Below are 27,585 nucleotides of genomic sequence, written 5' to 3'. Positions count from 1 at the left end.
CAATAAAACACTGCAGCACTGATGGTTGTACAACATTGCCTGGTGTCAGGATGTCACACAGTTTTCTCCCTGTCCCTGAGCAATTTCCCCCTTTCCCCCCCAAATGTATATTAGATTTTGTTTTTGTTTTAAAAATGTTAAGGGCTCAAAATAAAGAAAATAATAGTTATCCTTGAAGAAATTGTGTCCCTATGTGAGGCAATGGTTTCTGCTGCTATGCAAAACCTCTTCTGTATTTTGTGAGAGAGCTGTTTTGCCCATTTCTCCCTCTCATTTACCTCAACAAATCCGAGGCTTTTAAGCTTAACAGAGTATGAGTGCAAGCGGTTGCAAGTTTGTGATTTGTTTATTTGCTACATTTATATGACACCCCATAGCAGAGTGAACATTATCGTTCCTTCCTTCCACTTGTAACAAATCTTTTAACATTCAGCTTCTTAGGATGGCCCTGAGTTCTAGTATTAGGAGAGGGGGGAAAAACTTTCCAATTCATTTTCACCACATCATGCTTAATTTTACATGTCTCTATTGTGTCCCACGACACAGCAGCCACGAAATTAAAAGACGCCTGCTTCTTGGGAGAAAAGCAATGACAAACCTAGACAGCATCTTAAAAAGTAGAGACATCACCTTGCCAACAAAGGTCCGTATAGTAAAATGTATGGTTTTCCCAGCAGTGATGTATGGAAGTGAGAGCTGGACCATAAAGAAGGCTGATCGCCGAAGAATTGATGCTTTTGAATTATGGGGCTGGAGGAGACTCTTGAGAGTCCCATGGACTGCAAGAAGAACAAACCTCTCCATTCTTAAGGAAATTAGCCCTGAGTGCTGACTGGAAGGACAGATCGTGAAGCTGAGGCTCCAGTACTTTGGCCACCTCATGAGAAGAGAAGACTCCCTGGAAAAGACCCTGATGTTGGGAAAGATGGAGGGCACAAGGAGAAGGGGATGACAAAGGGCAAGATGGTTGGATAGTGTTCTCGAGGCTACTAGCATGACCCAACTGCGGGAGGCAGTGGAAGACAGGAGTGCCTGGCGTGCTCTGGTCCATGGGGTCACGAAGAGTCGGACATGACTAAACGACTAAACAACAACAACAACATTGTGTCCCAACTTGCTTGCTCTCCACCCCCCACTCCTAAACTCACCTGGAAATACAGCTCAAATGATACGAAAGGTTAGATTAATCACTGCCTGAAATAATTCACAGAAGGTGGATCCATTCCAATGTCATAATTTTAGTGGACAGAGGCAGAACGAGTGATTCCAGCTCCACTCCTTGAAGGAAAAGACCAAATGCACTTCAGAGGAGGGCGATCTACATATAGATGTCCCAGGAGTACTAGAATTTCAATGAGTAATAAACCGTATGCATTAATGCACGATTGCAACTCTGTAAACTTATTTTTAATTTTTCTAAAAATGGGATTTTGACATGGATAGCTACGAGAGAGAAAAATGGAGGAATAGACCTAGTTATCTCCCTCTCTCTGCTAAAGTTGAATGGGATGCTGTTCTACTATAATCACACCTGTGCCTCTATTGTAAGTGGAACGTCTGCTGAGGCAGAGATGATCTGAGAAATTGTCCATTCTGCTACTATCATGTGGCTCCTTTAAAAGTATTCTCTCCAAGTAGCTGCTACTTAATTGACACAATACAAGGGACGTCTAGCAATGACAGCATGCAGGAACAGGAATAATGTTTGTACTGCAGAGGATTTTAAGGATAAAGCAGGGTGAGGTCGATGGAAATAATGAAAGCTTTGTGAAGGTGTCTAATGAGGAGGGGTCTGCTTCAGTGTATGGGAAAAAACCCCCAATCCTCATGATTTAAGACTCGCAAACATGTGGAGTATCAAAATATGGTTTGGTATATCCTGGTTACACACCAACCCTGTTACAGATGAGAGTAATAATCATAATAATTATGATCATCATCATCCAAGCTTAGTTACAGACTGAAGGCCACCAGAACTCACCCTAGGCCAGATAATTTGCACCAAACATTTGAATCTATTAAATATATATCATTCATTTCTTCTCATTTATCTTTCATCTCCAGGAGTGGTGACACTAATAGGTGTTAGTGATTGAAAGTGCACTCCAGGATAATTAACTGGCACAGATTAACATAGATTTGGGAGGGGAAAATGCATCACTTTGTATAAGCCTTTCCTGTGCAGCCTTGCTCGGAATCTGAAAATGGTCACAGTCCTCACAGAAAAACCTTTTCAGCCCAGAGTTCCTAGTTGGATATAAAGATGGGAGGAACAGCATTGCTTTCCAAGCCTGACACTTCCACCTGCTCCCAACTTGGGCAAACTGCCCTAGAGTAGGGCCTCTGCCCCTGTCTCCTCAATATACGCTGCTGTCAGAGTAACTGTAGGAAAATGCCCAGGGGTTCCCCTGCAGCCCCTTACTCTGAGCATCCTCCAGTATGCACAGTTCTGGAAAAGGCACTTCCCTTCTTCTCCAGTACGCTTCAGCGACATATATCAAATGATATATGCACACTAATTTTCTAGCATAACACAGCAAGAAGCGTGAGACATTGTAGAGCTAATCTATGCATTTATTTACACACTAAGTACAGTGGTACCTCGGGTTACAGACGCTTCAGGTTACAGACTCCGCTAACCCAGAAATAGTGCTTCAGGTTAAGAACTTTGCTTCAGGGTGAGAACAGAAATTGCACGGCAGCGGCAGTGGGAGGCCCCATTAGCTAAAGTGGTACCTCAGGTTAAGAACAGTTTCAGGTTAAGAACGGACCTCCAGAACGAATTAAGTTCTTAACCCGAGGTACCACTGTACAGACAAAGGAATTATGGTGCCCTCTCTCTCCAGCTCTGAGAGGGAAAGCAGACACAAGTAAAAGCAAAAGTACGGTACAATAGTATATACAGCGGAAGAGATAAGACTGTCTACCGTTCTCACATTCTTTTCCCAGACAGGCATGTGATTTACACCAATCTCATCTGCAGCATTGGAGGCATGAAATACTAACAGTAACTACAGTACAGTAGTTACTACTGTAACTACTGTAACTACATCAGGGATACCCAATGTGGCCCCCTCCAGATGTTTTGGACTCCAACTTCCATCAGCCTCAGCCAGCATGACCAACAGCCAGCATTTGTGGGAGTTGTAGTCCAGCATCTTTTTTGGGGGGGGGGCACCACATTGGCTACTTCTGCACTAAATTAATCCAGGGCAGTGAGAGAAAGACCTGCTGTCCAGTCTTGCAAGCAGACAGGGCCGCTTCCAGGTTTGAGAGGGCCTTGGGCAAAGTGTCCTCTGGGCTTCTTCCTGCCACTGGCCATTGGTGGGCTTCTCTGGCTGCAGTGCCAGTGCACTAAGCAGCAATGGGCAGCTGGCTCTAGTCACTTCTTAAATGTTTCACAGCGCCCCGAACCTTAGGGACTTTTAACAGTGGGGGTTCCCAATGAGCTAAGTACTGTTTTTCAAAAGCCAAGCTGTGAACCCCCTACTTTTTGAAAGTTTTGGTATATCTATGGTAGGGGTTTTTTTATGTGAATGTTGCCATGGACTCCCTGAGTGGGTTATATGAACTCCTTGGGGTACAGAGATTCTTCAAAGGGTGTCCCAAGGCAGACATCAATAGTAGGCTCTCACATACACCCACAAATGACAGGTGCTATTGTTGCCCCGGCACTAGGAAAGTTTAGCTAAGGAGCATCTTTCTTTAAAATGGCAGCTGCGAGCCTTGAGAGTCTGGCAAATACATTAGTCAACTCACACCGACATTTGCATAACTGGTTTTTTTAAAAAATAAAATAAAAACTCACATTGCCTTAGCAAAATGATGCTTAAAGCTGTTATCTAATTCATGCTAAATTATCTCTAAAATGTGCATTTGTAAAATATACATTGGCAAAAGAAGTGGGGATTGATTCACAGAAACTGAGATCAGACCGGGGCCTGTGATTATGTGGTGCTTCTCCATGGCAAGATCCCACAGGCTGGATGCAGGAACTATGGGAGTGAAACGTGTTCTTTTCTTCTGATTATTTCCTGGCCCCATCTGTGTAGCACCTGTATTCAGATATTTACCGCAGCAGTGCAGGGTCTTGCTATAGGAATGAGTCATCTGCTACTAGCAGTAGGCATGAACAGGGCATGAGCCAAAGGATAAATAAGGCCATTAGTAATCTTGCAAATTCTCATCTCTCCACCAACTTTATTTACTCCACATATTTCTTAGGCTAGATGAGGTTTGCTTTTGTGGGAATCTCTTCATTCTTTCCCTAAGATTGTTTTTCATTCCAGTGTAAAGAAAAATAAGGTCTACATGGTGCTATCCCTTTGTTTCAAAGAAGGACAATACACGTCTCAGTTGTAAGGATAATCTGCCACTTCTGTGCTGAATGGGAAGAGGAGAGCAATATTTTATCTTCTAAGTGCTCAGCTTAGAGGTTGAGTGTCCAAGGGAGACAGAAAATTGAGAATGCAATCAGACTATAACATCGCACAAAGTATTGTGACATCACCCGTTTTATTTACTACATTTTATATCCCACCTTTCCTTCAAGGAGCTAAAGGAAAAATCATGGTTCCACCCCTTCTCTTTTTTATCCTCACAACAACCATATGAGATAGGATAGGCAGAATGGCCAAAGATTACCTAGTAAGGTTCATGGCTGAGTAGAGATTTGAGCCTGCATCTACCAATATTAGACCACAGCACAGTGACTCAGTTTATAGGGTTGTAACCTGATTAAATGGTTAAAATGTCTTCAATCATATGGATTTAAATCAATCATTGGTTTCATAAGCTTGCATAGGGATAATAACAATGCTTCAGAAGCAATAATTATATGTTTCTTTGCCTTACATAATGTAGTCATGTTCTCTTTCAGTCAATCAATCAATCAATCAATCAATCAATCAATCAGCATCTCTTTTAAAATGGCATTTGCCCCCTGCAGTATCTGTAAGTATTGGTATTAAAAACCATGTATTTAAAAACCTGTCATTAATAGGGGCTCCCATTTTAGTGAATTAATAATTTTAACTGATGAATCAAATTGGTGAATTGATTAAACATTGCTTCCCTATCAATTTCACAAAATATATTTTGCAAAGGCCATTCCCCCCCCCCCAAAAAAAAATTCCCTTTCCTTTTGTGTTGTAACTTTTAGATTGTATGCCTGAGGGCAAGGACTATCTTGTTACTGATCACGTTAAGCTACTCTGGGAGTCTTTTTCAGCTGAAGAATGGGATAAAAATCCTTCATATAAATGAATAAAGACTACAAATGTGTATTTTTATCAGAAGTTGGTAACCCCATAAATATGTTTCTGTAGCAAACAGAAGCAGAATTTATATATGCACTTACGGTTCCTAGTTACTTAAACCTGATATTGTTTGCCTCCCTGATATTGCTTTCAAATGCTACCTTTGGTGGCTGGAGGCAAGTCCTAGGCTGAGTGATTGACTGCTAAATTTGAATTGTTGTTGAATTATTGTTTATTTTTCAAAAATATATAAATATAAATAAAAAAATCTCTATGGGGTACCTTGTTAACAGTCCTGCAGGGTTCCTTTATGACTAACGCAGTGGGGCTTACCTCTGAGTAATATACTGTACAGTTATTGTGGTATGAATCCACACTAGAAATCATGGTAGCAGAGACCCCTTCGGACCCAAGAGAGACACTTAGGTGCTAAGTATTAATACAACTGCAATGTTTAAGTGTCCACTGTTTCTCTGCAAAGCAGGGGGGCAGGGAGAGAACCAGAACAGGTCAAAAAGAACACAACCATTATCCCAGCGGAGAAACATTTGTGACAGCAGGGACCCCTTGGGAAACAAACTAAGATATTTTTTTCAGTTTAGTTAGAGGTTAACTATTTGTAAAACAGTGTTGCTTAAGTGTCCATAGCATTTTTGCAAGGGAACAGCAGAGGGTGGTGGTAGTGGGGGGAACCAGAACTTTGCCACACCCCTATGCCCTCTCATTGGCCATGCTCACGTGCCCTCTTAGTAGTCCCACCAGGTCTACTGAACTCCAGCCACCATCCCTACAGTCACCTGTGTCTCTGCACACTATGCAGCTGCATTGCAGCTACTGAGTTCCTGGCCCGTAAAAAGGTACCTACCCTATCCCTGTTTCCTCCTGCTGGCCAGCACTTCCTGAAAAATTCATGCAGATGACTCCATTTCTGACATAATGCTTTTTCATATATATGCCCCCATAGCAATAACAATTCCAAGGGTATGCTTATGTACATTTTATTTCTGTTTAACTATCTATTTTGTGCTTTTACCCTGCACTACTATGTTGTGAACCACCTTGAGATCTTTGGATGATGAGTAGTACATAAATTTAATTAATAAATGATCTCGGCCCAGTATACCTGAAGGAGCATCTCCACCCACATTGTTCTGCCCGGATACTGAGGTCCAGCGCCGAAGGCCTTCTGGCGGTTCCCTCACTGCAAGAAGCGAAGTTACAGGGAAGCAGGCAGAGGGCCTTCTCGGTAGTGGCGCCCGCCCTGTGGAATGCCCTCCCGCCAGATGTCAAAGAAATAAAGAACTATCTGACTTTTAGAAGACATATGAAGGCAGCCCTGTTTAGGGAAGCTTTTAATGACTGATGTTTGAATGTATTTTTAATCTTTTATTGGAAGCCATCCAGGATGGCTGGGAAAACCCAGCCAGATGGGTGGGATATAATAATTATTATTATTAACAACAACAATGATAATAATAACTGTTTGTTTATGAAAAGGCCTTAGAAATGTCATAACACCAGATGAATTCACGCCAGTTCGCCTGATAGACCAGATAAAGTTGATCAGCTTGTAACAATTGTGCTCCTACCAACAGGTTTCGACGCATCTCCCCACCTCCCACTTCCACCTCTACTTCTCTAACTCCATCACAATGCATTTGACAGATGTCCTGGCCAGCAAATCAAACAGTGTTTCATTACTCTACTTTGCCCTGCCCCACCGTGCTTCAGGACAGCCTTCCTCAACATGGGGTCCTTCAGATATTGTGGGACTGAAGCATTCATCATCCTTAACCATTGGTAAAGCCAGATGGGACTGATGGAAGTTGTAGTCTAAAGCATCCACAGGTCAACAGTTTGGAGGATGCCCTAGGAGCACGATCCACCTTTTTAAAAAGTGTCACATGCACATACATTGAATATAGTTGTATACTCTTCTCCCCCCCCCTTTAAAGCACATCATTTTTAACAAACATGAAAAGTTGCTTTGGGGAGTAAGGAAATATGGCTTGGTGTAAATAGCAATGTAAATAGACAACTGGACCAGTTTCTCTCGGACTCTGCTTGGAAGAGAAGACTCTGTCCCTGGTTGTTTTTATTATTTTGCTGATGGCTCAGTCCTTCTCCAGGCTCTGCTATAGGGTGCTTATTTGAAAGAACACAGCTAAGGCTGAAGACAAATAGGTAGCAGTGGGGAGTCTGCAGATAAAAAGGGGGGAAGAACATCATTTTGATTCTCCCCAGTCCCATTAACAAGATCCTTCAAAACATAAAAGGGAAACGATCTGATTGCATTCACAAATGTCAAAGCACAATACACAAAGGTACAATATGCTTTAAAAAAAATACAAACAAAACATGAAAAGTATTAAAGTCTATGCTGTTCCTTTTAAGTAAACAAATTGCATGCATTTGCTCCGATGGGAGGTCAGGAGCATCCCTTTGCACAGTTACATAATCCCTGAAATCCTGTAAACCTGGTTGTACAATGTGGTGCTAAGATCAAATCTATGGCTGAAAAATAAAAGAAATAAAATTAACCCACCAAGTAAAACAACAGCAACACCCCCAAACCCTGATGAGGCTAAGCTGCCTAACACAAAAAGAGGTTTCTGTAGCTGAATCTGAAAGTTCATCAGCAAAACCTGAGCCCAAAGCAGATTTCAACTAATCCACTCCTGACTCAGAACAACAGAAAAGACTCCCACTGATTTTCATGGGAGCTGGGTGCTCACTACCTCAGTCGCTCTTCTCTGTATCCTGAAACCATTCCCCCCCCCACCTGTTGGCTCAAAGGAAACACATGCATTTAAAAAATAAAGATGCACACCCATAGTGAGGAGATGATCTACGGCCAGGGGAAAGCACTCTAAACATGCTTCATAGCACTGCTTCACATACAACTGGCGTCAGGGGCTGGTACTGCTGGGCACTTGCTGAGGCCCACACTTGTGCTGATCTCCAGAGCCCCCTGCCCCTGCTTTTGCTCTGCTTTTGCCAACCACACACCCTGCTTTGGTCCTCTGGCCCGGGAGGAGAGCATCAGCAAGAAACAGGAATGAGCAACAGGAACAAAAGCTGCCACAGCCAGCTGATTTGTCTGCCTTTTTCCTCTGCAAGCGGAGGGAAAGCAACCAGATAATTGCAATGCAGAGGGGAGGGGCCCAAGGAACACCCCCCCAAAAAACCCCAGCAACAACCTGGAGCCGACACATCACCACAGGAATTGAGTTTGCAATTGATAATAAATGACATAGCTATATCTTGGTAGGCATTCCAAAATTAGCCTTCATCTGGAATTAAGGACATTGGGATTACTTGGTTTATATAAAACTAATCCCAAACGGGGCAGTAGCGAAGTAGATATTTTCTGCGTTTCATACAACAGCCTGCCCATCCTCAACCCTGCAGTGTGTGTCTGTCTTCGACCGCTTCAAAAACATTTCAATTTGATTTTTCTCTCTCTTTTGCTTCTCTTTTCAGAACATTGTACGTGGTGTTTTGTTTGGAAATATGGTACATTGTTACTCTAAATTATGCTGTGTCACTAGACATGTGGCAATAAATAGCTCGCCATATAAAATTAGCGTGATGGATATATTTTGTTCCAGCAGAGTGAGTAATCTGACAAAAATAGAGAAACGTTGCCGATATGACAGCCTGACACTTGTGACACTACGGCGGAACTATAAATTCTGTCCTCTGTTGTTTACAGATTGACTTTGAGGCCAAGGACAAAGAGCAACCTGTGGTTAGAAGAACGAGGGAGGGTGCTGCTCGTAGGTAGGGTTAAAAACTCTTTTGGCAAGGAGGCATTTTTCTTTACGAAGCCACACACCCCTGGAGCCATGTCATTATACAAGAGTTGTTGCAGGAGAACCTCAGGGTCTCTCATTAAAGAGAAAAATTATCTCCTCGGAGCTTTGATGGGGGAGAAATGTTGCAAATGTCAGTGGCAGGCATCCCAGAAGACAAATCTTAAGAGGCTGTTTCAAAAACAAAATCTATTTTGGGGATTCTGCCCCAGTGAGTTCGTCAGCACCTGAGTTCAAGGAGGTCACTTGGGCTAGTGACTTCCTCCTGGCTTTCAGGAGCCTCATTGGTGGCTGGCAAAGCACAGAGAAAGGGGTTGTTGAGCTTCTTTCTGTGAGGGAGCTGGAACAGTGGAGCCCAAGGGAGGGGGAAAAACACTGATGATGCTAATAGTGACTTAGCACAAATCTTATTACGTACAACAGGGACCAGCAATAAGAAATGCAGCATATCCCCACCCTTTGGAATTCAGGTCTCTGCAAATTGTGCTTGTAGTTTCTTTAGTTTGGACGTGTTTCCAGTTCCAGGAGGAGGGGGAAGAAAAAAAAGACCCTTTATTCCATCCTACCTCTCTGAGGCAATCCCCTGCTGTGCTATATCATGCTAGAGGACTTGGATTTGGGGCAGTCTGCCAGCCTGGGAATCTCAGCATTTATAGCTGTATAGAGAAATGGTAATTTTGAGAATGGGAAAGGGGAAAAGGCTTTCTTTATTCTTCTTGAAACATCTCTGCTTGCTACAGAGAAAGGATGGTGATTTTTTTATACATATAAAAAAGTCACAGCTTGCATCCCTTATTATCAGTGGTTAGGGGGTTAAGCAGGGCAATTCCCTGTTTGCTCCCACCCATCCAGTTTCTCCACTCCCAAATCTGTCACCTCAACATTCCTTAGAGGGTCACAGGGCCTTGTCAGGCTTTTTTTTAATTTTTAAGGGGCATCTTTTCTTTTTAATTGCAAACTCAAATACCGTCACACTTAGAGAGTCCCCAGTACTTTGTTTTGGTTGGGGCTGTTTCACTTCCAACTTAATAGGCACTCAGCCACTCAAGTTCACTGCCAGAATTAGTGACGGATATACAATACGTTGCGAATATTCAAAATCAGATTAAAGTTAACATTTACACGCTAATACTGACAAGCACAGATGACTTTGTTGAATGCCTGAAATCTTGCAGATACACCGGTAAGTGTTGACCACCCCCTAAATATGATTGTTGCCATACAGCTGAGAACTGTAAAAACATACCTATTTTTGGCAATCCACAACATTCATATGGGATTCTCAGTACTCTTATGTGCGTGTTTGGACATTCCTTCAAGTATATACAATTGCCTGGCATGGTGAGCTTATTAAATTTCTGTCCCACCCTTCCTCCTAAAGGAGCCCAGGGTAGCAAACACCGAAGTGGTGAAACAATAGTTTTTTAAAATTCTGATCATAGGCATGCAGGACTGGGTAGATCCATTTACTCGGATGGATCAACCTCCACTTTAAATTGCTATGTTTATGTATGGTTGCTAGCTTTAACATTTATGTATGTTTTAAAGTTAGTTGTAACTAGCCTAGAGCTTGCTCTGCAATTTGCTAACAAACTGAATATGTAATGATAACAGAATCCCTGCCATCTCCAAAAAAGGCTGGTGAATACTGCCAGCTAGAAGACAGTACTGAGCAAGATAGAATAATACTCCAAATCTGCATGTTCTACAGGGGAGCCAACTTCTAAAGAAGATAGTGGGGCCCAGACATGATGTTCTGACATCATGTGTGTGGCGTTGCGAGAAGCCAGGGGATGGAGTTGAACACCCTCTGAACATTGAGGGGGCCCAGCCCCCTCAAAAAATACATTGGGGAGGAATGAAAGTGCTTTGGCCCCTAGGAGCTGGAGCCTATGGTGTTCTACATACTATTGGTTTCCCCTGCATGATTCATTGTATATAGGCCAATCACTACATGATGCTCATATGCAGTGAAGTGCAATTTATTTATGTCAATTGAGTATGAAAGAAGCATCACTATCCTAAACACATTTATAAGACTGCAAGGGTGGGTTGACAAAGCTGTCTGGGTGAGTCAGAAACTTACCCCTTTGTTAATGGTGCTCCACTATCTGATGACTGTCTCACCATATCTATCCTATCATTTCTGAGGCTAAAATATTTATACATTACTGAAAAGGCAGGAAAACACTTGCCACTAGTTGCCATCCAATTCAATATCACTCAGATTTTATATTTACAGGGTGATCAATTTGCACCATAACTGGGCTTTCTTTGTGATTTACCATTTCCACATCTGGATAGGATGAGGGGCATTTTGTGCCCCAGCAGTTCTATTTTACAGCAAAGAGAAAAAAGGAAACCTTCTACTTCAAGGACAGGCTATATCTTTTCAGCTGTCCATCTAGTACTTAAATATGGACTACAGTCATCCAAAAATGGTGACCATACTTCCATGGTGAAAATGCCATGAGATAAGGTCTCATTTCTCACCAAAAGCTGTTTTAATGAAACCAGTGGCCCATATATAATTCTTTCTTACAAAAAATATGCTTTGGATTAACCATGTCCTTTGTCATGCAGTTCTGAGATGTTTATGGCTCATTCCACAATGATATTGCACTTAATGCCTTAGCTTGGGGAATCAGATTTGTCATTGAAACAAAAAATAATTTTCTAGCATTCTTGATTTCAAGACAAAGCATGACCAGAGCAGAAACATTATGTTTCACACCTGATCCTTCAGGAAGGTGTTTAACTCCATTCAGAACAAAGTATTCACTGATTCCCAATATAAATTAGGGCTCCCACCCTCAATATCTCTGTCTCATCTCAATTGATCTTCAGTGAACCCAGTCCGCTGTAGTCCATTGCCTGATCTGTCAGTGGCATCAGGCACCTATTTAGGGCCTTACCACCTGACTTGGTTCTGCTGAAAAGAAGAAAAAGAGCTTTGTCATCATTATATTGATGATACCCTTTCCCAAATCTCAGTGCAACCTGTTCAATCTCATGACTTTCTACACTTGATCTTAGGCAAAAAGCCAAGAAGATATTCCACTCTCATGATTTCTAACTCTAGCGTGATTTCTAGGGAATGATACATGATTTCAGAATGTCAAGACTTGATAAAATCTACACTGGGAGTTGCAAAGCCAGCTCATGAGATAGGATACTGAAAGGATTCCATCAACATTGATTTTATTTTAGCATGGTATAAGGTATGGATAATATTTCCTTTTGCATTTATAGGGTATTTTACATATTTATATAGCAGGGGTTGTCTTCTGGAGAAAAAAGCTTATTTACATATTATTTCACTTAAGCAGGTAATCATAGCTAATTGCCTAGGTTCAGCGCCAGGCCAAGAAATTTTGCTGCCTGAAGCAAAGGGCAAGATGGTACTATCCCCCATTCCACATATAGAAGCTGAGTGGACAGGTAGCTGAAATAGAGTTCAATTCTGCTATAATAGGACAGCATCCTCCACAATACTCAAGGGCAGTAGCAGGTTAGCTTAGGGGTGCATAACAGTCTGTGTGACGCACACACACTGCTTTATCCTCCAAAAGGGGAGGTGGGTGGAGGAAAGCTCCAGAGGGCTGCCTCACTTTGCCTAATGGTGGTGCCAGCTCAGCCTAGGATAGCACTTTGAGTGGGGAAGCACAGCTCCTGCATCAGATGCAAGAGATTTTCCCAGTTATGTCATGGTGCACATATTCCTGCTGCCCATTAGGACCTGGGCAGAATTTACGGAAAGTCATAAAAGTAGGTGTGTAAACCAGGGCGAGCCCGTGGGTGTTATGTGTATGCGAAGAATTGAACGATTTCAGTCAGCATGGTAGCTGTTCAGTTGCAAACCGGTTTTTCACCTGGGACATCATTGCAGTTACTAAACCATAACGACGCTTCCTGAAACATAGGCATATAGCAGGCTATATTATACTGCTGGCCAGTGATGGCACCAGAAAAAGGGTTTTTTTGGAGGGAGGGCGGCACAGATGGGACAACGTATATTTTATGATGGGCAAATTATGTCACACATGTTAGCATCTCTGAAAGAAAAATAACAGTAGATGCTAATCACAGTCCAGCAATGGGGGGCAAAAGCTCTTTTCTTGTGGGGGCATGTGCCTCACTGCCCCTGCCTGGTACCACCCATACTGCTGGTCCATCTAGTTCGAGTCTATGCTGATTGGCAACAGCTCACCTGGGTTTCAGAGAGGTAACATTTCTGGAGATGCCAAAGATTGAACCTGAGACATTCTGAATGCAAAGCAGATGATCTGCCATTGATCTGCAGCCCTTCCCTTTATTTGTCTTCATGTCTGAATTGACAACCATTATTTATATACATGTAGGGGGACTGTTGCACCAGGAGATGAGAGCACTGAGCAAAACAGAACATTAAAACAAATAAGCCATTCTGGTTTGGCGTGATGCCTAAATAGGAGAGCAGGTGCAGAGGTCACCTGGTTAAAGGCCTCTCCTACTATGGTGGGATGTATTGTATTTCTGTTTAGCAGATTTCCAATTTTGCATTGCTACATAGAAATTGTCATATGGAGATCTGTGTCCTCTTTTTGGCAATGTATATGTGAGCACCCTAAAGTACATCTAAGGTACTGGTGGGAAGTTTGCTGAATGGAGATGAATGGTATGTGTGCAAGTTGTTGTTGTTTTTTTAAAAAAGTTTTGTCATCGAATTATATATTTTAATGTCATGTAATATAACCCCAGATCAACCCCAGTCCTCTCTCTCTCCCCTCTTTACATTACAACTTTCTGTATGTACTGTAGGCATTTCTTTCTGGTATATTTAGCCATTTTAGATTAAGATTAGGATTAAGATTAGTAGCACAATTATATGAATTGCTTTAAAATTCAAATCGGTGTTATAATGTGAATATTTAAAACTTTCTCACCTAAACTGAACTAGAACTGGAATGGAACTCACTACGTCAGTTTGCCATATCATCCTGTACTGAATTGAAGTGGAACCTAATAATAATAAACTTCATAATGGGTCCTGAACCAAAAAATGTGTAATGGTTTGCCCCCCCCCCAATTTTGACAAGACAGGTGAATGCGTTTTTCATGAAAAGCTAGAATATAGTGCCTTATATCCAATCAAGGTCAAAACCAGTTTTGTAGCATCCTGTTGAAATGTATGCATTTAGAAGCTATTTTCAAGTTTTAATCTGTTACTTACTGTTTAAAATATTTTAGCTGATTTATAGATTAGTTGGTTTAAAAGGAGATAATTTAAATGTGTGAAAACCTCAACAAAGATGCTTTTTTTGAAATAAAGAAGTCAAAGGAAATGTGTGGTACTAGTGGGAGTAACGGAAGCTTTTAATTGTCAGAAGAAAAGGCCACATTTAATAGTTTGTTCTTCACAACCTTTCAATATCAGCCCTAGCTATTTGAGGTAGATATATAGGCCCTGTGATTTGCCTTCCAAACTAGATTGTAGGAGAGATGCCACTATAAGAGCTGGCAAGCCAATGGGCCATATTCATGTAGGGATTTTGTGCAAGCATAATTTCCCTGCTTTTTGTGTGCTTCAGGCTATTTTCAAATGTCAAATACCAAATGTTTCTTACTCTTATTGGGAGAAACTCATGTAGTGTGAAAGTGTGGCTTCACCATCTTTTACATTATAAACCTACATGCAAGAAATTATCTTCCCGTATGTAGACTTCAATCTTGGCTCCTTGCCTTTCATGAATTGTACTAGCCTCCAGTCAAGCAAGAAATCACCCTAATCCTAAACAGATACTCCCACTAGACTCTCAGAAGACTAAATGATACAACAGTCACCTGTCCCAGCAGAAAATGACTGGTTAATAAGTGTCTTGTTGACCTGCATCAAAGATGGGGGCCCAGCAAATGAAGCAGCCCCAACCAGCATAACCAATATTGAGTGATGATGCAAATTGTAGTTCAACAACATCTGGAGGGTCCTGGGCTCCCTAGCCCTGCTCTAGATACACTACGGCAGCTTTGCTAAGCATTTTCAGGATTGTCAATGAGAAACACTGGTATACAGCTAAGGTTTAATGTGCCTCTTTTGGTCCCCTTAGATAACTTCACTGTTTTTGTCATTATCCAGAATATCTATTTAGGCTAAGATAAAGGCACTAATTTTCTAGGCACCCTGAAATAAAACAAAGATTTTAGGCTGCAATTCTATACATACTTAGTATGTATGCAATTCTATACATACTTACTTAGGAATAAGTTTCACTGAACTCAATGGGACTCGTGAATGAGTAGAAACATACAGGTCTGTGCTGTTACTTGCTTTCCAGTTTTCATTTCATCAGCTTTCAGTGCCACTAAATATTTGACAAAACTATACCCAAGTTCAGGGAGTTTCTTTTTTTTTTTAATGTTAAGACAGTATCAGCTCAAGCTGCAATCCTAAACAAACTTACTAAGGAGTAAACTCCACTGAACTTGGTGGGACATACACAGGATTGTGTTTTCTCATTTAAAATCCCCTCTCAGTTAGTAGATGTCTTCTGTCAGGAACGAGGGAACTTGCTAGATTTGGGAAAGAACACTGGTGTCTTTCCTAATCATTTTGCCTGTCAAAAAATAGAAACCAGTTGCAAAGCAGTAGCTGTTAACAGCAGCCCAAATATACTTGCAAGTGGAAGTCTGGAGCTTGGCTCTATGGTTATATTGAAATTTTAAAACAGACATGATTAACCAAAGTGAACAAAATAAATACACTGCAATCCTATCCCCCCCCCCATTTATTTTATCTTTTAGCAGCGAATGAGGAGTTTGTTTAGACATCCTTGTTAAAAAAGAAAGGCAGAAATCAGCAGCGTCCAAACTGGGTCTGAGATATAAAGAGCATCTTCATTCCAGAGTTGCTAATATGAGCAAGCAATTCAGAGAGTGTGGCATGCTGAAATTTACTTGTCAGTGGAGAATGAGCTGCAGATGTAGCACTACCATCTGAGGTCCATCTTAAGCTAGGAGAGCCTTCAGCTGCTGATAAGAACATAGGAAGAGCCTGCTGGATCAAGCCAATAGCCCATCTAGTCCAGCATCCTCTTCTCACAGTGGCCGACCAGATGCCTGTGGGAAGCCAGCAAGCAGGATTTGAGTACAAGAGACCTCTCCCCCTCCTGTGACTTCCAGCAACTGATATTCAGAAGCATTGCTGCCTTCAAGTGTATTGGCAGAGCAGAGCTGTCATGGCTGGTAGGCTTCAATAGCCCTCTCCTCCATGATATAATCTCGCTGATCTTGGTTTGATCTCCATGGTTTTTTCCCCTTAAGGGTGACTCATTCTTGTAAAAATAGCCCTGTCCTTATGTCCCAAGACCATTAGCCACCCACAGGAAACAGTGCTCAAATCAAACAATCAACAGCCTCTCAACTCCTGGATGCTCATATTGATAAGACACAACTGCTTTGTATCAAAACATTACTAATTCTCCATCTAGTACTTAGGAGCAAACATAAGAAGCTGCCTTATACTAAGTTAGATCTCAGGTCCATGTAGATCAGTATTGACCGGCAGTGGTTCTCCAGAATGTCCTTCTTAGCCCTACCTGGAATCTTCTGCATGAGAAGCAGTTGTTCCACCCTGACCCTTCCTCATATTGCTTATAGAGGTGGGGATGACTTTTCCAAACATGAGATCTTCCTAAGATGGCGAGATAATAATTTTGATTGATGGGTTGCACCAGTAGTGCCATGGCCATCTTTCAGAGAAAAAAGGAGAAAGGAAAATAGGGGGACAGAACGTTTCTAGACAGACAGAAGACATAGGTGGAATAAAGACAAAACAATACATTCAATAATCTTATAGCCATTAGCTCCCCGTTATACTTTTGCCTATTAGGTAGTCAATGAAACATCTAATAAAACTGCCAAAACATTTGCAAAGCTAAGCAGGGTCCAGCATGGTTTAAAACTGGATGGGAGACTGCGTGTTGAGATTCCTGCATTGCAGGGGGCTGGACTAGATGAACCTCGGAGTCCCTTCCAATTCTACAATTCTTAATTTAGCTACAAGGTGGAACATTATGGGAACCAGATGACGTGCAGTGAAACCCCATGCATGTTTGCTTTAAAGCAAATCCCACTGTAGCCAATGGGGCTTACTCCCTAGAAAGTGGGTTTAGGATTATACCTTAAATTCCTATAATCCTCTACCTGTTACCTCCTTTTGCTGCTCAACAATTCAACACCACATGACCACAACATGTCAAGAATTTCATGTCCTGTCTCTCATTGCTTAAACCCAACTTCCCAGGATCCTTCAAGGGCTTAACCACACATTCACCTGAACATGGCACCAGCCCCAAAGAGAAGCGGTTAAAACAGAGGTCATTGCACAATGTATAGATGGCAACTATTCAATAACAGAGAACATTTGGCATGCCTAATGACTTCTAGCTAACTGCAAAAGTCCATGGTGTCAAAAGTGACTGTGGTGTGTGGTTTACCACCATCTCATTAAATGAACAATAAACATTCAGTGGCCAAAGTCTGATTATAAATTAGATTGAACTGAACACTGATATAATTATCAATCTTTCTGACATAACTATCAGTTCTAAGTTGCACTGATAGATAATGTCGTGCATAAAAAGGTTTTGGAAAAGATTCAGAGTCATTTGTGTCTCTTTTCTAGAGCTAGCAAACCAGGAGAACATCTATGCTATTCCTATGCCTACTTATAACAGAATGTATCTCAGGGAGAATAAAGGAATAGGGATTGACATCGCTATGGTTTCCTTATTTGCCAGTAAATTTCCTATGGGAAGACACAAACTACATCACTTTTTTGATATTTCTGGGCTAGTATATCAATATTCAAATACAATAATTAAATGTGAGATAAATGCTGGTATTACTGATTCTATTCTATCATGGAATGCTTAGCATATGGTTTGGTGGAACTTGCAAGACTATCTCTATGAATATGCATTTTCTCAGTTGAGGAGAGAGACTCTAAAGGTCAAAACATTTAAGATTACTTTGCAGTGTCTTCTGAAGACCTGTCAACATTTTTTTCTGTTTCTAGAAAATCACTGTCTGGCAATTCCCAAAAGAGGCAAGGGAAACATGCAGTGCAGTTGTTTAATGCTGAAAAGCGTGTACGGGGCTAGTCATAGCCACACCTCTAAAACAATTCTCCATGTTTCAGAAATTTGTTTTCCTCCCCTTCATCATATTGTTCTTCTTTCCACTCACCTGCAGCTCTTTCTCACGTTTTTATTCTAAACCTGTACTCAAAATGATTGGAGTATATATTGTAATACAGACACGGAAATTATTCCTGACAAATTACGGCAGACTACTGAAATAGGTGGGACTGCTTATACCCAGGAAGGTAAAACCTAATGAAATACCATGCATTATATTACATAGCAAACATCTATAGAGTGACGCCATTTAAACAATATAGCCTTTCCTTTGATTTTGAAACTGTGTGTGAAAATAGCATGTGGAATGCCATAAAAGAAATAGATTTCAAACAAAACAACACCTGGCTTTTACAAACTTGCAAGAGCTGTTACAATACTAAGGTTGTGGTTTTTTAAAAAAATTGTTCTATAGGAATTAAGTCCAGAGCAGCCCACAACCGGTACTTTTACAAATCCCCTTAAATAAATTTTGAAGTTTAGGTTCAACTGCAGATCAGCAAAACTAACTGCCATTGCCTCAACTTGCACAATAGAAACAAGAGGGGGGGGGGAGAGGTGGTGAGGGGACAATCTGTGTACAATACAGGCAGAATATTTTTAAAGTGTCATTCCTTCATTCACAAAATCTTCCACACACACCCCACCACCTCCTCCTCCTCACCACCTCCCAAGATGAGAGGAAATCTCTACTCTGTTCTGCAACCAGGAGTCAACCCAACTGTTGCAGGGCTGTGACTTGGCAGCTGAATTCTCAGGGCAAGGAACAGTTACCCAGAGAGACACAGCCACGTAGATAAATACATGATGCAGACACATCTGTTCACATTTAGAAGCAAATCTACCACGATTCAAGGAGTGGGGGTGCAGGAAAGAGGGGCGATTCACCTCTGCCTCTCTCCCCTCCACTACACACACACACACACTCGCTCGCCCGGGCATTACCTTTAAGATCAGCTCGGTGTGGTGTTGGTCCAGCATGTTCGCCTTCACGAAGGAGGTGATGATGACCCTTCCGTACCTGCCCGGAGTATGCAGGTCGGAGTAGAGCCGGTGCTTGGACCGATTGACGGGGAAGAGGCTGTTGACCAGGTTCCTCTCGATCTTGGCCAGGCTGTGCTTGGGCGCCAGCAGGTGCTCGACGCTCTCTTCGATCTGGTACCTGCTGAAGCTGGCGCCCAGCAAGATGGAGATGAGGACGGGCGCGGAGGCGAAGAAGACCGGGTGGCTGGCGATGAAGTGGCCGAGTCTGGCGAAAGACGTTCTCAGCCCCCTGTGCAAGACCTGCCGCAACATCCTAGTGCAGAAGCAGCGCAGGAGGGCGAGGCGCGCGCGACGGGATCGGAGGCTCTGCCAGAGCCCAGACAAAACCATCGGGGAGCCCAGGCAGGCAGGCGGCGGCGGCGGCGGCAGCTGCCCCTCCGGGCGGAAAGGGGCAGGCAACTCTGCCTCTCGCTCCCCGCCAGCCTCTCCGCGCACGGCGGGCGCTAGAGCTGCTCGCCTCGGTCCAGGAGGCTGCCGAGGGGAGTTTCCCGGCGCCTCATTGTCTGACTTTAAACAGCAACAAAGACTCTCCAGGGAAAAGGGCAACGGCGCCGAGGAAGCAACACCCAGAAGGGGGTGGGGGGGGGGGAAAGGGAAGGAGACCCAGATCGGATGGGTGGCAACACCTCTTTGTTTCTCTGGAGGGTGGTTGCGCTTTCTGCCCAGCCAAGTGGGTGGGTGCCTCTTTTTTTGGAGGGGGTGTTTTTGTTTGTTGGTCCAGGAGAGGGGTGTGTGTGTGTGTGTGTGTAGATTGAAGTGGGGGTTTGACACGCTGACTAATCTCAGTGGAGCTCCCGCTCCCCGGCTTGAAGAGAGAATGGTGGGGGGCAGGGATGGGGGAGGGAGAGATATATATATTAAAAAAAATAATAAAAATTTCGCACGCAGAAGCCCTCGACACCTGATCCTTTGGGAGGTGTTGGGATTTGTTGCTGCTGCTGCTGCTCCTGCTCGGTTGTAGATCCACAGGAGATCGTGGGGCTCCGGCTGATTACACACCTGCAGAACTGAATGAATGGGTTTCCTCCCCCACCCGCGCCTCTAAACGATGACAGGAAAGAGACTCGCCTCTTCCTCAGTCCAAAAGCCCCAGGGGGAGAAACTCGCCGTTTCAAAGCACACGCTGCTGCTGCTGCTGCTGGTGCCGCCACTTGCGAGCGAGTTCAGGGGCAGTTTCCTCCGCGGCTTTTTCATGACAGTTGTTGAGCTTGAACAAATGACTAGCCAATGCCCAGGTGGTTGGGAGCAGGCGGCTAGGCGAAGCAGCGCTTCCTCGCCCCCATCTCGGCTGGCTCTCTCACGCGACTCAAGGATCCGAGGGGTTGCATGAAACACAACCCAGATGGGAGGGTTTCCTTTAAATAATAATACTAATTGAAAAGAGCCTTTATAGGTAACTTAGCTGGAAGTCTCGATCGTCGACTGCGAATCACCAGGGACGAATCCTCCTCCTCCTCATCTTAACACACAGGGAGGTGGGTGGCTCCCTGCCTTCTTCTTCTTCGTGCCTGCCTCGGGGTTTTCTGCTCCGAGGACTGGATCCCCCACTTGGTTTTTGTTTTGCTTTGTTGGCGACCCGAGGCTACTTCAGGTCAGATCCATGTCGGAGCTGCCCAGCCGCCTGAGGGAACGAGGGGAGCCGGGAGCGACGTGGCGCATGGCAAAGTTTCCCGGCTCACCTCTGGAGGAGTCCCCGAAGAAGCGCGCTCGGCAGAGGGCTGCTCCCCGCCGGGGCGAACGGCTCCCTCATGGCTTCGCGACCCGGATCAGCGCAGAGATACAGTTTTGTGTATTTCATTGGTGTCAAGCTGCCGCCTCTTCTCTCTTTGTCAGCGCATAGCGAAGGGATTCGCCGCTTCCCGGTGCCAGGAGCCACGGACGTCTGGGCAATTCCTCCAGCTCCCTCTTCGCTGGCGTCCCCGCTCCCCTCTCTCTGGCTCCTTTTCCCTCTCGCCGACTCTGCCTGCCTCTCTCTCGCTCTCCGCGCGTTGCTGCTTCGACGCTCTTCTCTGTGCGAGAGCAGAAACTGCCCAGTCTCCAGCCTAAATGGGCATGTGCGAGTGCTGCGCACATGCCCATTAAGAACGTGAAGCCGCCGCGAAGCCGGTGCCCTTAACCCTTTGCCCGGAGCTTGTCTCAGACTCCCCCTCTCCTTCGAAGGGGGCGCGACCAGGCGGGCGAGTTCGTGGGGTCGAGGAGCGCCTGCGCGGGCGCGCGCGCCTGGGTAGGTGGGCGGAAGGAGCAACTCAGCCCTCTGGAATCCCGCCAGTGAGAAGGAACCGTGAGGTCACTGGGATGAGTGGAAATGCCCCAAAACAAGGGGCGGGGCGAGAAGCGGTGGCGAAAGGGCAGCTCTCCCAGGAAAGGATGTGGAGAAAAGACCATCGAGTTTCAATGAAAGCCAGTTCTCCCCACAGGAGCATAGGGAGTTGCCTTATAGACCAAGCAAGGCCATTGGTCCAGCTCACTTAGTGCTGTCTGCACTGACCGGCAGCAGCGCTCCAGGGATTCAGATTCAGATTCCTAGTCCAATCTAGATGCATCTGGGATTGAAATGGGGAACTGGGCTTAACCCCAGATATTGAATCTTGTGCCCAATTTCAGGTTAAAGGGAACCCTTAGCAATATGCCTTTGGGGGGCTCTGGGTTGGCCCAGTCCTCCCCACCAAGAGAAAGGAGTTGGCTCTTATATATTTCTAAAACATTTCCACCCTACCTCCCAGTGGCACTTTGCTCAGAGTGTAAATTTGCTGTCATCCAGCTGTGCCCATTGTTCTTTCTCTGGGCGGTGCAGCAGTTAGGATTGGGCCCAAATACTAGGATTGGGAGAAGTTGGTTGTGCAAGTGGGCAGATGCAGCTGTTCATTCAAGGTCCTCCCTCTGGGCAGTGGGGTTTGGGCCTAGCATGTCTAGCAGTGGTCATCACTGCTTCTGTCCACTCTACCTGCTCACTCGCTGGGCTCAGGTCTCCTTGGCAAAGAGTGAATGAGCAAGCAGATTCTCCTCAGAAAGAGGGGAGGGCGTGATATATGCCAGAAGCTGTGGCAGCCACTCCTTGTAATGACTGCTCTCTTAGGTCTTCCAGCCTTTTTCTACATTGAGAAAGTGGGTGTGATCTGAGCAGCAGGCCTGCTCAGCTGTGGCCCTTTCCCAAATTCTTACCGTGGCACCTTCTGGAGGGGGGCACACAAGTGAGAAGAATAGAGGTGGCACCTTCTGGCACAAGCAGCCAACTCCCCCTGCTTGGATTCCTGCACTCCTCCCCACTGTGTCCTGGGCATACCCAACCTGTTGCACCTCTGAGAGTCAGAGATCAAGTGAGCGACCAGAAACAATGGCAAGTGTTCCTTGCAACCAACCACTTTTGTGGACACCTGAGCACCAACTACCTTGCAACACTTTGCCATCCGACTGAGAGATGGAGGTGTGGCTGTTGCTGTGCATGGCACAGAGGTGGGAAGGAACAAACAAACAGAGAGCAGGCTTTCCCCACACAATCTCTTGAGTGATTGGGGCCTTCACAACTGCCTAATACTTCTAAGCTTTGATGCATCAGCTAAACCCCACTAGCACCAGTGATTCCTCTCAGTATGTAGTTCTGCCCTTTAGTACCGGTACCTGGTTCTTGTTGTTGAACTTCTGGGTTCTACTAAAAGAAATAGAGTATATCCTGCAAGCCTAAAGTCTGCTCATACTTGACATATAACTTAGGAAAGGAGGCCAGATAACATACAATATTTCTGGATTAGCTTCACTTCTTTCATGTTTTCCATCATGGCAATTTCTACATGGCAATACTGGGATTTAGTTGCCCCTTTCCTGTTCTTTGTTTGCTGTTATTGTTGTTGTCGTTCAGTCTTGTCTGACTCTTCATGACCCCATTGCTGTTATTAGTGAACAACTAAAAAAAATAAAGTCTTTGTTCAAGCTGTCTTGTTGATCTAGTGGAGCATGACCAAATGTGCAGGCACATTTTGTCATAATATTTTAACAATTTCAGCAAATACTAAATTCCACAATTGTCTTATAGGGAACAGGATCACCACATGTGTAGAAGTGTTCCAGTCTTGGGGTATGTCATCCAATATTTATTGGACTATATCTGTATTTGTGTGTGTGTGTGTGTGTGTACACATACTTTCTGTGGGCTAATATGTCAAATAAGGTTTAATCTTAAAATTAAGCTCTTGTATCTTAGGTACAATCTTAAATATACTTAATAGGGAGTAAATCCCACATAATTCAATTATTTTACTCTGAGAACATAATGGATTTCATTAGTAAATAATTTTTAAATATGCTCCATGGCTTTATAGGATTGCTATTTTTTTTTTTACTTAAGGAAATATAAAGACTTTTGTATGGAAGATCTTTCAAAGTAATTAAATATTTTAGAGATTTCTGTTAATTTTAGATATATCTCCAGATTGCTTGCTTGCAAATGATGGATGTAGCTGGTAGCTATAGTTATCAGTCAGTAAGCTGAAAGAGCATGGTATAAGAATTGAAGATGAATTTGAAAAAGTTAACTAGCAGAATTATCAGTATTCAAATAACTGACGAGAAATAGATTAATTTAGATTTGATAAATATAAGATAAGGCTAAAGTAAGAAAATTAACTTGAAAATGAACTTGAAACTCAGAAGTATGAAAACTGCACAGAAAATAGCAATGGAGATTTCAGTTTAATATACATACAAATAAAATAGGAATATACTAATATACGATAATTATAATATTTGTAAGATGCTTTCATTGAAGACAGCCTATGTGACACTAGAGTGCCACTGTCTCATTTGTGGAATCTAACTTGTAGCACACATTTTAAAAATAATAATAATAAAAATAAGATTAGCTATCTTTCTCTATTTCTTCCACTAGCCTAGTCTTCACCAACCTGGTGCCCTCTAGATGTTTTGGACAACAATTCCTATGACACACAGCCAGCAAAGTGCTGACTGGGGCTGATGGGTATTGTAGTTCATAATATCTGGAAGGCATCTGGTTGGCAAAAGTGGCATTAGGCCTTTCTTTTCTTAGGATGCATAATCTTTTTTTTTTTTTACTGTGGCACCAGACTTTGGAACAGTCCCATGAGAGATGCACCAGCCCCCTTTCTTCTTACTTTTTGACAGGCTGCAAAAAATTTTTTTATTCCAGTAGACCCTGCAAGTATGTTGCTCTTAATGAAAATTTGACTGCATTTCTACATTTGCAGGTTTTTGGGTTTTTTTAACATTTGATACAATTTTATTCTTGTTTTATTGTTAATTTGTACCTTTCTGAATTGTAAGCCCCCTTATTCTTAATAAAAGTGGAAGTATCAGTATCAAAAGTATCAGTATCATAAATGAATACATTTCATGAAAACAGTCTTAAGTGCCTGTTACTTTTACATTCTTCCCTTTCCCCAGGTTAATCTGTTTTGCTTGTCTCAGGGAAACATTTTGTGTACCAATGATACTATATAAGTAAACTTTGACAGTTTCAGTTACAAATTTCACACTCCTTAGTTTGTCTAATAATAATTTGGATCCAAAGGTTTCATTCTTCTGACAGATGCAAGTCTTTTTGTTGGAAGAAGGAAACCTTTGGACCTGACAAGCGATGGAGAATGAAGAGAAATTCAGTTCGGTTCACATTGTAACATGAACCTACTTTATTTACCCTTCGAGAAACAATATATGCCCCCTAAGACAGCGGTCCTTGAAAATCCGCAGTTCTCCAAATTTTGTAATGCAGTTCTCCAACCTAAACAAGTTACAAAAATATGTATATTAAGAGAAAATTGTGCATATTAGTGGAGACAGAGCACAGTGAATGCTGTGTGTGTGTGTGTTGGTACATTCTAACTTCACACATTGATACTGGCAAGCCCTATTCTCTGCAGATATGTCTGATGGCCAAGTAAAGAGGCCATACACATGTACTCACATATGGTTGCGGAGTGCATGACCAGCAGAATATGTGTTTCAGGGAACATGTGGAATGAACTTGCCCATTACCCAATCTGTTCGTGCATAAACTAAGATGAGATCAGCACACCATCAAAAACCCAATGTTTAAGTTATAAGTATTGACTCTTATAAACAAACACAGCATCATTACGAATCATAGAGAAGGAATTTGGTACATTTTAGAGGGCTGACCCATGTGTTCTGTGAAATGATTTGAAGAAAAAATACAAAAGGCCAAAGAAGCATGATTGATAACGCTGATCAGTTTCTGTATGGTTTCCTGAACCATCACATGACCACCTCTGTGTGTGCTGAATGACAACCTGGGTGTGCTGAAGTGGTTGTGTGAATGTATCATTAGCATGATTGGGCTCCAACCCCTTTATTGTACTTCACTTTTATCATCTCTGGGAAAGGCAAAGTGTGCTAATGTAATCACATCTTAAGAGTTGCATGCTTCAGAGACTCACTCCACAGAATATTATATCAGCAAAGCACTAGAACGTATGAAACATGTATAGCTAACCGTGGTTGTTCAAAATGTGATGGGAGACACGGCAGAAAGCATTTGTTCTCCTGCATGTTTACTTGGAAATAAGTCCCATTGAGTTCAATGGGTGATGCGCCTTAGAAAGCATATAGAGATTTGAATTCCGCAGGGCCTATAATAAGGAAAGATTACTTCACTAAGGATATATGACAAGAAGGAGAATAGGATGTGGGGGGGGTGAGGAGACAGGAGAGGGAAGAATAGAAAATAAAGAAAACAAAGCTTTTATGGAGACAGGTAAGGGAGGAAAAATGGAGAGACGGCAGCAGGTCTGTTCCATAATTGTTCCTATGGACATGGTGGATCCATCTGTCATACCTTCCCCAGGGTTCTTCCAACAATACGACACTGAGAGCCACTGTTGTAAACAAATGAAACCATTATTATTACCAAGTACGCTAACATAGATTTGTCTCAGCAAATTAAAGCGCAACATATTGCATGTCAGATCCAGTGCCCATTAAAGCCATTCACAAAATATCCAGTGATTTGAGTGGCACAGCTTTTGCTCCGGTATGGAAAAAAAAATTGTTTCCTCATTAGACGATTCTTTGCACCTATTGAACAGAGGTCTAATAGCCAATCAGTTTCTCAATTGCCAGGTTCTGATGTTCAGCGTTAGATAACCTCAGTGTATCAATTTTCATAATTAATTCATAGTTAATTCTCATTACCACTGTATCAATATGCTAATTCCTCTCAATAAATTTCCAATTAACATTCACAGGCTTGGATGCTAATGAGCAAGATGTGGAAAGATGCAGTCACAGAAGTCAAGGGTATATGTCTTTGTTTTCCTTTTCAGAAATGCAAGTGGCAGGATCATTGTCTTAGAATGCATTTAGCATTTGTCACTCTATACAGTTTATGGGTTAAATTAATATTGTGCTTAAATAAAAATGACATGTTGCTGAATATGCAGCTGTTAATTAACATAGCGCATATGACTAGGTTTGAGGGTAATTGCTATGTTTTTAGGAACAAAAGCAATTGCTCCAGTTGTCGTTCCAATGAATTCAAGAAACTAAAGGTTTTGGCTAGCAGTTAACGGAAGGGTCAGACTAGTAGTTCATCTAGCCCAGGAGTCAACAAACTTTTTCAGCCATGGGCCAGTCCACCATCCCTCAGACCATGTCGTGTGACAGACTGTATTTTTTTGGGGTGGGGGAATGAAAGAATTCCTATGCCCCACAAATAACTCAGAGATGCATTTTAAATAAAAGCACACATTCTACTCATGTAAAAACATGCTGATTCCCGGACCGTCCGTGGGCCGGATTGAGAAGGCGATTGGGCCGCATCCGGCCCCTGGACCTTAGGTTGCCTACCCCTGATCTAGCCCACAGTTTCCCAAACTTGGGTCTCCAGCTGTTTTTGGACTACAACTCCCATCATCCCTTGCTAGCAGGACCAGTAGTCCCAAAACAGCTAGAGACCCAAGTTTGGGAAACTCTGATCTAGCCCAATATTGTCTGCTCTGCTGGCAGCAGCTCTCTGGGTTCTGAAGCAAAGGTCTTTACCATTATCTGCTGTTTGTGCCAGACAGACAGTAGGACTTGAACCCGAGAACTCTGTGGCATGCAAAGCCTGTGCTCTATCACTCAGCCACGATCTGTCCTCCTAACACATTCCTATGTACAAACAGGGTTCAGAATCATCCAGCTAGCATAAGGCTGTCATAGAGGATAAGGCTATCAATGATGGTCATGATGGCTATCTTCTACCACTGCTGTAGAATGGAGTATCCCTCTGTATACCAACTGCTGCAAATCACAAGGCACGGA

The 27,585-nt window shown here is 43.1% G+C and overlaps 1 protein-coding gene and 2 long non-coding RNA genes across 4 annotated transcripts in view; 1 reads left to right on the top strand and 2 right to left on the bottom strand.

Moving 5' to 3' along the window:
* Positions 1-20,901, bottom strand: part of PTCHD1 (patched domain containing 1) — a 49,950-nt gene extending 29,049 nt beyond the window's left edge. The window contains exon 1 of the mRNA XM_081909174.1: positions 19,195-20,901. Coding sequence (XP_081765300.1) covers positions 19,195-19,623 — 429 coding nt within the window. The 5' untranslated portion in view covers positions 19,624-20,901. The remainder of the gene's footprint in view (positions 1-19,194) is intronic.
* Positions 20,902-20,905: 4 nt separating this feature from the next.
* Positions 20,906-26,844, top strand: LOC309368884. Its single transcript, XR_014167948.1, has 3 exons — positions 20,906-21,517; positions 23,324-23,365; positions 26,529-26,844. It is a non-coding gene; the product is annotated as an uncharacterized lncRNA (long non-coding RNA).
* LOC309368877 overlaps positions 24,930-27,585 on the bottom strand; it is a 112,669-nt gene continuing 110,013 nt past the window's right edge. For both annotated transcript variants that reach the window (XR_014167940.1, XR_014167941.1), the window contains one exon: positions 24,930-26,159. This is a non-coding gene — a long non-coding RNA (uncharacterized lncRNA). The remainder of the gene's footprint in view (positions 26,160-27,585) is intronic.

The sequence above is a fragment of the Podarcis melisellensis genome (assembly GCF_964234715.1).
Source record: "Podarcis melisellensis genome assembly, chromosome: 4".
NCBI classification, from domain to species: domain Eukaryota; kingdom Metazoa; phylum Chordata; class Lepidosauria; order Squamata; family Lacertidae; genus Podarcis; species Podarcis melisellensis.
The sequence above is the reverse complement of the archived record's forward strand: the minus strand, read 5'-3'. Positions and strand labels throughout refer to the sequence as shown.